The following is a 14,509-nucleotide window of genomic DNA, read 5'->3' as shown; positions in this document are numbered from 1 at the left end:
CACCAGCATTTATGTAAATCTTCTGTTGATTCTTTGGGGTAAAATAGCTGGCTTACCTCTAGGGAGTTAAATTGACAAGATGTGTTGAAACTACTTAGCTAGCTATAAAGCATTAAATATCTTACTAATAATTCTACAATAAAATCCATGACATGAGACAGATATTATTAATATATCCCCCTCACTTGGAAGGCAAAGCTCTCTCCACAAGACAGCAACTTGCAATATTATTTTTAGGTGTGTTACATTAATTTGCTTCACTAGTTTTTATTTTGTATCTTGGCGATAAAGTTTTAGCCTACACACCATTGCACAGCACTTAGAACCAGGACTGTGTCACAATTTATGTAGCCAAAGTACACAGCTAACACTGTACACTTTGATATTTTTATATTTTTAAAGGTACAACATATAATGTCCCTAGAAAATTGAGTAAGTATACTCATGCCCCTTTAATGTCCTTGTCATAAGCCATAGTGAGGTGATCCTCCACCCGCCAAGAACTTAAAAATACAATTGCTTTTATTTGTTACATTAACACACAATAGTTAGAAGTATTGTCTTTCTAGTCTAAGAAAATTGCAAAACTATTTGAAACTTTATCAATAATATTAAACCAGTGAAAGGGCATCAATGAACAGGGCTGACCAGCATCTAAATATCTGAAACATGGATTTCAGTGGGAGTGCAGGGAAGGAAGAGAAAGTTTCAGTAAAAAACATCTCTAGCGAGGGGAGAGATACTACATCTGGTATAGCGGAACAATTAGGTCTGTTGAAAGACAGGGACTGTATGAAATATTCCTTAAGAAACTCTGTTCATTTCACATACACCAAGTAATCTTCTGAACAAAAATTCAACTTCTCAGGAAATGTGATACCACGAAAGGGGACAGAGAGATAGGAACACTAGTTTCAGGAAAGGAACATTCTTATCATAAAATGATATTAACATTATATACCTCTATTATGTGTAACATAATATATACCCTCACAACTCAATGAGGTAAGTACTATTATTATACCCATCTTACAGATGAGGAAAGTAAGGTATATGGAGGCTAAACAGTTGCCCAAGATCACACAGGCGTTTAAGTTGTATAGATGGAATCAAAACTAGGTAATCTGGATTCAAAACCAATACTATTAAGCTCTACAGACTACTGAGCATCTACAAGTCATGTACAAATGCAGGTTTTTGGACCCGCAAAGACCCAGATTTTGGAACCTCATTAAACTAACATTCTCTGAGGCCCTATACACACCCTCCGTCTTGCTGACGTGCTTATTAAACTTCAGTGAGTTACTCTGAATATTTTGTAAATAGTGCAAATGAGAATTTACATATTTTTTAAAAAGCAACAACAAATTATCTGTTTGGTGGGCACTTAATATTCTTGTACTGGTAGAATACTTAATGTTCTTCATAGAAGGCAGAAAAAATTTCCAATTATATATTAAAATCAACATGTCCTGAAAATGATTCATCTCATAAGAATAATACACATGGAATTTCTATATATAAGAAAAGTTAGTACTGTCAACAGTCACTATAAGATAAGTGGGTCAACACTGCACGAGAAATTATCTTGGGGGAAGGTCAGCTTTTTTTTCTGGTTTACTTTGCAGTACATAAATAGATGTCAAGAGGCACTAGCTATTTAGTCTGTGTCCTAACACCATCTCCTACTGTTGAAATTCTTAACGGGCTGAATACCAGTCAGAAGCCGGAAGGGTTATGTCCAGTTCACTAACAATGTCATCATTTTTTGTTGTTTCTGTAAGAGTTCTCTCATCCCAGCAATACAAATAAAACAGAATTAAGTTTTCTGTAAAAATAACGACTGAATGGGGCTAAGTGGATAACTTGATTGAGTAATGCTTTTATGTAACTTGAAAAATTGGGAATAAATAGTTCAACTATCTAAATAGTTGAAACATTCTTTAAATTACATTAGAATTATTCATAGAAATGTAATATAATTGGGAAAAATCAGAAAATACAGACTCACAAAATGTCTTTATTCCCGAAAGAATAACATATCTCAAGTACAAAACTTTGGAAAGTCATTTCTGTTTACTTATCAACAGATAGATGTTAATGATGCTCTGTTAATATTCAGTTTTTCATAAAGAAGATAAACTTTCCATGATGGTACCACATCTTGGCCTACCAGAGAACTCCACGGACTTAAATAAATGATACTTTTTATAACTTAGCATGTAGGGTTGTTTTAAAATTTTTTGTTTTGCCTCTCCTTCCTATTGTAGGCTATAAACAGCAACAGTGCTAGTATATTGGTATGTGTCATTTTTCTTTTAGAACAGATATTCCTACCTCCATAGATGCATTTCTTTTTTGGTATCTCAGTCATCATCTCAAGGCTGGTGAACTTGAAGCTCATAGTGCCTAAGTTAATTTTCATTGTTCCTACAATATCTGTAAGATGAGTGAAAATATGAATTTGACAATTTTATACATATGTATGTTAAATTTTTGGCTACAATTTCTTTTAATATATTGACAGTATGATGGTACATGAAAAAATAAAAGATATCAATCTTAAATGCTCTTCTAAAGATAAGAGCTATAAATAATCTTTTATTAGGTATCCAAAGAATCTTTGAAGTCACCTAGAATAAAAAAGTGGACTGTGTTTGTGGTCAATTTATTGGGAACTACATTGGTAACATTTTGCAGTGTGTTTATTCTTTAGAATTAGTCAAAATTTATTACTAATTATTTTGTTAAATTGGAAAGAATAAGTTCACTACACAGTTGGAAGTTTCAGTCTTTTAAAAAAGTCACCTTAAGTATATAAGTCTGGGTTACTTTGGCAAGCAACAGCAATAATGTTCAAATGCCATGTCTCCTAGCTTTCACGCTGTTCGGCTCTCTAGAATCAACAGTTGGTCATTTTCAATATCATTACAATATAGACTAGTTAATAAGCCTGACAAAAATTCTAACTTTTCTTTTTAAAGAGGAGAGGGCGTTTATAATACAGATACTAAAAATACAAGGGCTTCAAATTGCATGCAACATGTGCCTACAAATAAGAAACTAAATGTTAATCTAGTTCAAGTTACCTAAATGTATAAAGAAAAAGCAATGTGCTAGCCAACATCCTCACTAAAAAATAAATCATCATGAAACACAGGCAAATTCCTCCCTGTATCATAAAGGATCAAAAACCATAGGTAAAAATGTAGTGTTTCTCTAATTAATTGAAAACAATATATACCAGGTAAAAGACTACTCAAGTCTAGAAGAGAAATAACACAAAAACGAGCCAGTTATATTTTAGGTACAAGTGACAAATATATTTCTTTTTATTGTTAAGTTTTCTCTAATGTATTTCAGTAACTGAAGTGTTTTATTTTATTTTATTCCACTGTTGGCCATAGTTTGAGCCCTACAGACTCCCTTCCCTTTCACCTCAAAGGGGGCTCCTTTGTATGTAGCCACACACTCATCATTAGTGTAAAGATCAGGCTGGATCTGCTCCCAAATCTTCTTCTTAGGATTCAGCTCCGTGTCAGGCTCTCCTGTTGGGGGACGAAAAAAAAATACATAGCTAACATATTAATAAACTGTCCACAGAGATTATTAGTGAATTGTCTTGGAAACAATTTCTGATCTTTAGACCGGATCAGGATTTAAACGTTTACTTTTAACACTTATTTTATTTTTACGATGTCAGCAATTTATATTCTTGATTGGTAAAATAAAATATTTTGTCATTTCCTTACAAATGTTAAAGATATTATTTTTTACTCTTACAATAAACAGTTTTACAGGTAATATAGCTCAATGAATTGGAATGATTCATTCTAATTAGATTAGAATGAAATGATTAGAATGAAAATACAAACGATTAGAATGAAAATACAAGACACTCATTTTATCATTACATATAAAGAAAGATTTTGAACAGATGAGAGCATAATTTGATGTGTTATATTTTTACACATGGCAGAAGCAGCTTATGCTTTACTACTTGTTTCAACATAAAAAATAAATGACTAGATCGCTGCTATAGTATTTAAAGACTTCTTACAATACTGGAAAATGGCTTAAATGTTGGGGTTATCTAGCTAAATATAATAACTACTCTGGGGCTTCCCTGGTGGCGCAGTGGTTGAGAGTCCGCCTGCTGGTGCAGGGGACACGGGCTCGTGCCCCGGTCCGGTAGGATCCCACATGCTGCGGAGCGGCTGGGCCCGTGAGCCATGGCCGCTGGGCCTGCGTGTCCGGAGCCTGTGCTCCGCAATGGGAGGGGCCACAACAGTGAGAGGCCCGCATACCGAAAAAAAAAAAAAAACAAAAAAAAAACAAAAAAAAAACTACTCTGGGTTTCATCTGCTGCCCATTCCACTTGGTGAGATGGAAAGAGAAAGGAAGAATAAGGAGACAGGACTAGCATTTTCTAAGCACCAGGAATATATGTTGCTACATGCAGTTCACAGAAAAACACTGACTCTAGTTTTAAATATAAAGAAGAAACTGGGGCTCAGAGAAGATAAGCTGCTCAAAGTCACACAATCAACAAGTAGAGTGAGATTTGACACCAAAGCCCTTACTCTGTTAGTACAGCACCTTGCCTCCTAATAAATTATCCTCTAAAAAGAAACAAATAACACTTTTACAAGTGGATAATATCCTATCCCCTCTCTTTACCGTAACTCACACTATAAAGTTTACAATCAATAAAAGACAAACACATTGTAGAACATATCTGGTCTAGGCTTAAAAACTACCAATATACCAAGCGATCCCTCTATTTAATGAATGATGAGGAAGAAGAGAGTAAAGTTGAATATAACATGATTTTATAGCTGAGGATGTTCAATAACTTTTGAAATGAAGCATCAATTTAAGAAACAATGAAGAGAAGTAACGAATCCCTTAAGTGTTAGTTTCAAATGGAAAATGATTTCCCTGGAGGTAACAACAAAAATACTTCTTTAGTATAACTAAGTAATAATAGAAATATAATTTTCTAGATCTTTTTATTAGCTCTTCAGAAACTAATTAGCTCCCTGAAACTGGCAAAAATATAGAAAACTGTCCTCTGATAACAGAATAGTTAATTGAATAATGTATCTACAGTAGAAGAACAGGCAGTGAAACTAAAACTGAAGAGACTGTCTAGTATAAAAGATAAGGATTTTTCTTACTCCTTTAAGAGCATTTGATTATTTCATTGGACAACAGAGAAACTAATAAACAGAATAGAAAAAATTCCAATATATAAAGTATCTATAAAATTTTTGGTTTTTCTTCACCAAACCATTGGTTAGTCTAAAAGCATAATAGTACTTTGTTTATACACAGATCATGTGGGGGAGTGGGCATTCCACAATTCTGTAAAAGCTGAGACTAGACACACTGTTCAGGGGGGCCTGAGTACTAACTCTGTATCCCCCCACCTTGAACCCAAAAAAAGATATTCCCAAACTGATAATGAATTCAAGAAGCAGATTGTCTCAGGTTTGTGTAAAAGCTTCTTATCAAGACCATAGATTGTATGGGTAAATTTTTGCTGAACGCAGACATAAGCCCCAAGTACAACAAGCTGTGGTGCAGCACAAATTTAAGCTTGTCAGATCTAGGAAGACACTGATATGTATAGAAAATAATAATCATTATAATACATAACACTACACTTACACAGTGCTTACTATGTACCAGTCACTGCATTATGTGCTTTACATATATTTACTCATTTAATCCTCAGTATACTAAATAAATACGATTAATTACCCTCGCTTTACAGATGAGGAAATAGAGGCACAAAAGTAATAGCTAAGAACTTAAAACACCAGGCAGGTAGCTAAGTGTTTCAAAAGTTAAACCTCACAAAACTCACAAAAAATACATACCATTAAAAAGCTTTTCTTACAGATGAAAAAGCTGAGGCTCAGAAAGGTTCCTAGGTCACCCAGCACTTGTAGAACAAGAGCTGAAGGTTTTAAACTTCTTGCATAAGACTGTAATAATTTTCAAGTGATAAAGATTTTAACTAAAAATGAACTAGAAACTATGAGAAGAACCTTCAACTCTTGATTGTTGCTTTTAACACATCAGGCTCAATACCTGAACATTCTGAATGTGGCTGCAAGACTTTAACGAGTCGGTTAATGAAATAATGATTCAGACAACTAAAATTTTGAGATTGTAATTAAAATTTGCCAAATTATGATCACTGAATATAAATCAGAGTTGAAAAGTCTTGGATGGAGTGTTAACCTGTGGTTTATTCATGTTTCTCAATAATACACTATTTGGTAAGGTATAAAGCAAGTTTAAAATGAAAGTTTATATCACCTCCCACAAAAAAGCATACCTAATATTTTAAACAATTTTTTAAAATGAACTCTATTTCCAGAGAAGCCTTTCATCATTCCTCTGTGTTATATCCGTCTTCTAAATCTTATTTTCCTAATTTCCTCACCATCCCTCCCTCCCTTCCTTTCTCTCATCATCCCTGTTATAATCTTCTCCTGAATCTTATTTTCCTAATTTCCGCCCCCCTTTCTTTTTTTGGCATGGCTATCCAAACAAAGTGATGATATCAATAAAAGTTCTTAAAGCTGAAAACTGTAGAGTCTCTGTGATTGCTAAACACATGCCAATAATCACCATGTGGAAATGGTTACACGTATTGTAAGAGAACTAATCATTCAGAGATTACTTTAAGATAACTCAATCTAAACAAAACACACAGGCAACAGGAACTAGTTCAGAGAGGAGTTTGTACAGATGTAAAAAGCTGTGACTACCACCTCAGTATTTAAAAACTACAAAAAGCAATAAACATAAATTCCAGAATCATCAGCTTCCCTGACATCTGTCAGGACCACGAAAAGCTTAGCACCAACTTAATTATTTTGTTTCACTAATTGAGTTTTTGAACTATAATAATTGTAACTATCACCTTTTGTGATGCAAAGACTAAAGTATAACTTTGCAAATAGGGGTCAATTAATTTTACAGAGCTAATCAACAGAGAAAAGTGGTTTGTTGATTTGATAGGAATGATCTTGGAAATAATGAAGATGGATCCTCAGGTCTGTTCTTCAAATACTGCAGGGTTTTTGGGGTTCTTTAAAACATGTTTTACTAGTATGTTTCTTTCTATTTATTCATTAACCAACTTACTGACCTCTTACTCTATGCCTGACATTTTTCTGGATGCTAGGAATATAGTAGTGAATAATAACAACAACAACAATCTTGATTTCATGATGCTTACATTTCCATGTGGGCAGATAATAAATAATGTACAGTATATCTGATGATGATAAGTGTTATGGAGAAAAATAAAACAAATAAGGAGACATCTGTTTGTTTGTTTGTTTGTTTTTTGCATTATGCGGGCCTCTCACTGCTGTGGCCTCTCCCGTTGCGGAGCACAGGCTCCAGACGCGCAGGCTCCACTGCATGTGGGATCTTCTTGGACTGGGGCATGAACCCGTGTCCCCTGCATCGGCAGGCGGGCCCCCAACCACTGCGCCACCAGGGAAGCCCCGAGACATTTGAAAGATGTGAATAAGATGAGGGATCAAGCCGTGTAGCTACCTGGGGAAAGAGCCAGTGGCTCAACTAGGGTGATTGGGGAGGAGCTGAAGTACATGAGGTTAATGAAATAATGAGAAGCCATTGTAAGGACCTGTATCTGTATTCTGGGTCAAATGGAAAGCTTTTTAATAGTTTTTTGCAGAGGACTAACATATCTGCCCTACATCACTCTGTAGGCTATAACTGAAAACAGACAGAAGAAGGGCAAGGGCAAAAGCAGAGCGATCAGTTAGAAAACTTTTGTAATTACCTGGATAAGAGACGTTGGTGTCAGGACCAAAGTGGTGGAGGTAGAGATGATGAGAATCACTCTAGATATGTTCAGAAGGTACAGCCATTAGGATTTTCTGAAGAAGATGTATGGAAAAGGGAAATCTAGGGAGAAGACTGGGATATACATTCTTCTCCCCTGAGACATGTTAGTGAAGAAGTCTCCTAGGTAGCTGGACAAGTGACTAAATAAAATAGCTAAAGGAATGAACATGGAAAGAAAAAGAGGCCAAGCATGGAAAAAGAGAAGAGGTCAAGCATCAAGGTCTGAGGTACTCCAATTAAGAGGTCAGGGAGGTGAGGAAGAATCAGCAAAGGAGATGAGAAGAGCAGCCAATGAAGCATGAGGACCACCATGCAAGTGTGGTGTCAGAAGCCAAGTTAAAGTTAATTAAGAAAAGGACTGAGAACTAACTAGCCATGGATTTAGCTACAGGGAGTAAATTGGTGATCTTGACCAGAACAATTCTGGTGGAACAGTGGAGAGAGAAGCCTGATTGAAACAGGTTTTAAGGAAGAGAATCAAATATAGACAGGCTTTATTTTTTAATTCAAAAAAATTATATTAGTTTCAGGTGTACAACACAGTGATTAGATATTTTTATACATTATGAAATGACCACTGCAATAAGATCATTTATTGTCCGTCACCATACAAAGTTGTTACAATATTATTGACTGTACTCCCTATGTATACATTACATCCCCATGACTTATTTATTTTATAGCCGGAAGTTTGTACCTCTTAATCTCCTTCACATATTTCATCCATCCCCCCACCCTCCTCCCCTCTAGCAACTATCAGTTTGTTCTCTGTATCTATGAACCTCTGTTTTGTTTTGCTTGCTGTGGTTTTCAGATTCCACATATAAATGAAATCATATGGTATTTGTCTTTCTCTGACTTATTTCACTAATGAGCATAATACCCTCAAAGTCCACAAAGATTTCATTCTTTTTAATGGTTGAGTAATATTCCATTGTGTGTGTGTGTGCGTGCATACGTGCACGTGCGCACACACACACCACACACAGACACCACATCTTCTTTATCCATTTATCTATCGATGGACACTTGGGCTGCTTCCATATCTTGGCTATTGTAAATACTGCTACAATGAACACAGGTGTGTTTTCCGAGTTAGTGTTTTTACTTTTTTCAGATAAATAACCAGAAGTGAAATTTCTGGACCATATGGTAATTCCACCTTTAGTTTTTTGAAGAACCTCCATACTGTTTTCCATAGTGGCTGCAACAATTTACATTCCCACCAACAGTGTAGAAAGGTTCCCTTTTCTCCACATCCTTGCCCCATTTACAACTGCATCAAAAAGAATAAAATATCTAGGACTAAATTTAACCAAGGAGTAGAAACACCTGACTCTGAAAACTCTTTGTCACTGTGGAAAGAAACTGAAGATGACACAAATAAATGGAAAGTTATACTGTGCTCACGGATTGGAAGAATCAATATTGCTAAAAGGTCCATACTACCCTAAGCAATCTATGGATTCAATGCAATCTCTATCAAAATACCTGCAGCATTTTTCATAAAAGTGGAACAAATAATCCTAAAATGTGTATGGAAACACAAAAGACCTCAAATAGCCAAAGCTATTTTGAGAAAGAAGAATGAGGGGTCACACCTGAAACTACACCGAACTTGAAACTATATTACAAAGCTGTAGCAATCAAAACAGGATGGTACTGCCACAAAAACAGACACATAGATGAACAGAACAGAATTGAGAGCCCAGAAATAAACTGATACTCATAGCATCAATTAATCTATAACAAAGGAGGCAAGAATATACAATGGGGAAAAGATAGTCCCTTCCATAAATGGTGTTGGGAAAACTGGACAGCTACATGCAAAAGAATCAAACTTGACCACTTTCTTACACTATACACAATAATAAACTCAAAATGGATTAAAAACTTAAATGTAAGTCCTGAAACCATAAAACACCTAGAAGAAAACACAGGCAGTAAACTCTTTGAGGTCAGTCTTAGCAATAGTTTTTTGAATGTCTGTCCTCAGGCAAGGGCAACAAAAGCAAAAACAAACAAATGGGACTACATCAAACTAAAAAGTTTTTGCAGAGCAAAGTAAACCATCAACAAAACAAAAAGGCAACCAACTGAATGAGAGAAGATGTTTGCAAACTTACTGATAAGGGGCTGATATCCAAAATATATAAAAACCTCAAATCACTCAATACCAAAGAAAACCCCAATTTATTTTTAAAGAATAAGTGGGTCCAGAAGCTAAAGACCTTCACATATCATACACGCTTTGAGATTAACCATAAACTCATATTTACTAATAAGACTCAATATCAACAGAAATAAGCATGATCTTAGAAGTCAGAAGTCTGAATGCAAATTCTCATTTATTATTAGACCAAAACCAGTGCATTCTCCAAAAAAAAAAAAAAAGGTATCAGTGCCTTTATCTCCTATAATACTGTTTTCGGCTGCTTGATGCTTTTGGGACCAGCTACCATATTTAAATACTAAAATTTATGGCTTCACACATTTAATATTTTAAAAAGTAGTGGGGAGAGTTTTTAGCCATTGTTATAAAAATATTATTTGGCATCTTCTAAACTCTATGGAAGTGATGGTTTTGTAGTTGGAGAAAATAATTATTCAAAGCCAAATAGCAATTCAAAGGTTTGAGTCCCAGTTGCAAATTCTATACCACACTTAATATATATAACATAAAATGCATATCTCTAGACACTGAGCATATCAAGTGAACATCAAAATGTACCACCAGACACCTTAAGCTTTAAAATGTAAAACATATGCTGAAAAATACAGTACTGATAAATCATGGCTCTCTCTGGGAAAAGGAAAAAAAAACAAAAACAATAAGACTAATGGTCTGTTGTATACATAGTATTAACTGTTATTTCCTTTTAGATTTACTGCTACAGAAACAGTAACCTATGTGGAAGCATAAGTAGGATGAGTACTAACAGACCTTATGTCCCCAAGTTTATCAATTATTGATGCTGTTCAGCTTGGTTAAGCATTTTATAAGTTATAAGAGAATAATTCAGACAACCTCATAGGCTACTTTAATGTTAGGTTTTTCCCTTTCACTTTACAAATTTTTTTATATGTTATCTACATATTCATGTGGTAAGGCACAAGGAGAAACTATGAATATGAAAGAAATATCAGACTTTGGAATGATGTAAACATAAACACACAAACAGCCAAACAGATTGGAAGATTCAAAAATATAGTAAAGGCAAGAAATCCACACTGGGCTATTAGCATCTCTAATGCTAAATCACTGAGTAACTTAAAAAAAAAATTTCAATATATGTAACAGTAACATCCAGATAATAACAACTGATTCAAGTGCTGAAATATTTATCTGTTTACAAACTCTGTATAACCTTAAGCAAGTAACTTAAGTATTATTGGTTCTCAGTTTCCAAATTTGTAAAATAGTAGGTTAAAGTAGATGATTTCTTCCAGTTCTAAACATCTGACTCTACAATTTATATCAAAAAATAAAACTTAAAATGTATTCATCTTAAATATTTAAATAAAAAGGAAGGCAAATTTTAATCTGAAAGGGTAAACCAAGATTTTTGTGTATTTTCTTCAATGTGTGCTGAATCTTAAAAGAAAAAGTTTGCTTCTATTTCCATTCCATTCCAACTTAGTGAAATAGAATTTCAGGTTTGTCAGGTATACACATGACGACCTACCCAAAAGCATGAGGTTTGACGAAGTGTTTTGATATCCTGGTAAGTAGAGTGGTGATCGTGGGCTCCTAGAACCAAAAGCTATCATGCTGCTTTGAGAAATGACTGAGACTGGGATTTTCCCAAAACCTGCTTTACCAAAAAAGGTTCTCAGAGCACAGACCATCATGATCTCCAGTCTACCAAGGTTCAAGACATACACATGGATTCAAAGTCACAGATACTTGTTAAACAACCCCATGTTTTTTAGATTAGTATACTTTTTATTAGGAGGTGGGACCTGAGTTTCATGGAAGTTACCCATGCTTTCATCCATTTTAAAAAATCTTATTATTCCAATGTTAAAACTCTTCATGTCTTAATATTTCATCAAACACAGTTAACATAGGATTAAAAAAAGGCCTAATAATATCAGCCTTGCTATTCCATTAAAGCTCTTTTGTTTTCACAAATACATCTCCAAATAAATTTTGACTTTTAAACCTAATTCTATTTGTTACCCTAATTTATTTCTGCTTTTCCTTACTCTAGTCAAATGAACATACCCTGTAAATAGTCTTTTAATTTCTAACTGTTTTTCCTCTTATGAGGTCTTCAACTTTTATGAAAGAAATATTTATTCTACATCTGCCAAGCATCCTTTCTTTACTGCTTCAAAGACCTATTTGAAGAAATGTTCTCATGCATTATGAAGTTTCATCCGTCTCAGGAGCATTTTACTACAGAAAAGAAGCAATATGAAATGAACTTTCCTGTTGGATTATTAAAATAAATATGAATTTCTACTTAGAGATTTCCTCTAAATCCTCAAGTCTAGTAAAAGCATGTGCAAGTATATTACTAGACCGACTTTGAGAATTATACATTTCCCCCTCCCTCTGCATCTCTTCATCTTTCTGTGTTGCATTATGAGCTAATCTACAGCTTAAATGATTTTGTAGCACATTAATTGGTTCTCTATTCTTATGACACTCTTCTGCTATGGAGGTATCAAAATTAGTATTTCACTTGGGGTAAAATCTCTCTGGTGTTTTATGAAATTTGAGTGTTCATAGGGACAGAATAGTTAGACAGTTGTGCCATCTTGAGTCAATCGCAATAAACTCAATAATATCACTAATAATGATCATCTAATGTAAAGTCTTGCAAGTCATTTACAGGATTGACTTTAAATTTAAACATTCCAAGCATAGCTTTGAGAACAATGATTCCCAAACTATTTTAAATAATGACTAATAAATACTTACCAGGGAAAGCATCAAAGGTAATTCTGTCTCCAGGAACAGACCCATTAGGAGGTGCCAAGATTTCAACCTTCTCTGGTGAACTAGCACACATCACCATTGCCTGAGATACTACTCCCCTCATCTTTGCAGGTTTCAGGTTACAAAGTAAAATCACCATCCGATTTTGCATCTGTATGAAATATAAATTGATGATTAAAGATGTCTACAGATTTAGAATAATCTTATCTAGACTACATTAAGGTACACCTAATATGCTAAATATCAAATGTCCTATTTTTGTGGCAGTTTTTTATCCTTGTGTCCAAAATCTTTTATGTTGTTAAGAAGTCTTATATCAACATGAAAAAAAAATCTACAAATTGACAATGCAGGGCTTCCCTGTTGGTGCAGTGGTTGAGAGTCTGCCTGCCGATGCAGGGGACACAGGTTTGTGCCCCGGTCCGGGAAGATCCCACATAATGCGGAGCGGCTAGGCCCGTGAGCCATGGCCGCTGAGCCTGCGTGTCCGGAGCCTGTGCTCCGCAATGGGAGAGGCCACACAGTGAGAGGCCCGCGTACCGCAAAAAAAAAAAAAAAAAAAAAAAAAAAAAAAAAAAAAAAAAATTAAATTGACAATGCATTAGAGATCAAACAGCAGAGGCAATAATATTTCACTTAAATATAAAGAAATGGCTGAGTGAAACAGATCTGGTTTTGAATTTAATCTGCCATATACTAGCAATGAGGTTGTATAAAGTTGATCTCCCTGTTTCCTCACAAAAGGAGGGAAATATTAAAGGCTTGTCACAAGGATTAAATCACAACATGTAAATAAGCATTTAGCTTAGCATTAGCACTAAAATAAATGCACATTTTTTTCTCCTTTATGTTTGATCATTTCCAATACTATGCAAGGTTCATTTCCTAAATTAAAAAATACTGATCATTTAACAATTCAAGCATTATACACACTACAATGAACAATTATGGCTATTTCTATAATTTGTTAAAGAAGTACATAAAAATTTCTGTAAACTTCAAATTTACTACCAAATTCTATGATTAAATAAATCAGCCTAAAGCTCAAATTTGAAAGGTCCTCTTTTTGGAGGTCTTCATGAATTCTTATTGTCTTCAAACAAATAACTGTAAAATGCCACATATATGGGAACTTCAAAAAAAAGTTATAGCAAATATGTATAAGAAAAACAACAGGGTTGGCTAGATGCAATCTGTTAAGAATCAGATGAGAGCTGTGGACCTTTACCTTAGAAAAATAAATGTACAAAATTTGGTATGCAGTTTTGGGGAGCTAAGTGCTGTTACTTTATAGACTGCTTACTAGTACTGACTTGTTGGGTTAGATACAGATGTGTATATAAATAGCTTTGCTTATGGCTGTGAATGACAGCTTTTGAAAGAGAAGAAAAAGTCTGTAACTTATGAGAACAAAAAAGTTGAAGCCCCAATGAGTAGGAGTTTTTCCAATTTGAGCTGGCTCAAGATCAGTTGGTTCTTTTCTCCAGGGCTCCTTATGAACCTAACTTCATAAGTAGTTATAAAGGAGCCCTGGTCCTATACAAAACCAATGTTAAAAAGAAAAAGCACACACATGTGCCAAGTCTATCTTTTTTGCACAGATAAATTTCTTCACTGATCTCCTTAATTCCATCTTTCTCCCCTCCACAAAGCAACCAGATG

General features: G+C 34.6%; 1 protein-coding gene across 1 annotated transcript in view; it reads right to left on the bottom strand.

The window, feature by feature from the left end:
- Positions 1–3,299: 3,299 nt before the first annotated feature.
- AIMP1 (aminoacyl tRNA synthetase complex interacting multifunctional protein 1) overlaps positions 3,300–14,509 on the bottom strand; it is a 36,279-nt gene continuing 25,069 nt past the window's right edge. Inside the window, exons 6-7 of the mRNA XM_007119935.4 lie at positions 12,830–12,998; positions 3,300–3,548 (exon numbers count right to left, since the gene is read on the bottom strand). Of these exons, the coding sequence (XP_007119997.1) occupies positions 3,382–3,548; positions 12,830–12,998 (336 nt within the window). The 3' untranslated portion in view covers positions 3,300–3,381. The remainder of the gene's footprint in view (positions 3,549–12,829; positions 12,999–14,509) is intronic.

This window comes from Physeter macrocephalus, chromosome 7 (assembly GCF_002837175.3).
Source record: "Physeter macrocephalus isolate SW-GA chromosome 7, ASM283717v5, whole genome shotgun sequence".
NCBI lineage: Eukaryota > Metazoa > Chordata > Mammalia > Artiodactyla > Physeteridae > Physeter > Physeter macrocephalus.
Note: the sequence above shows the minus strand (reverse complement) of the source record. Positions and strands in the feature narration are given on the sequence as shown.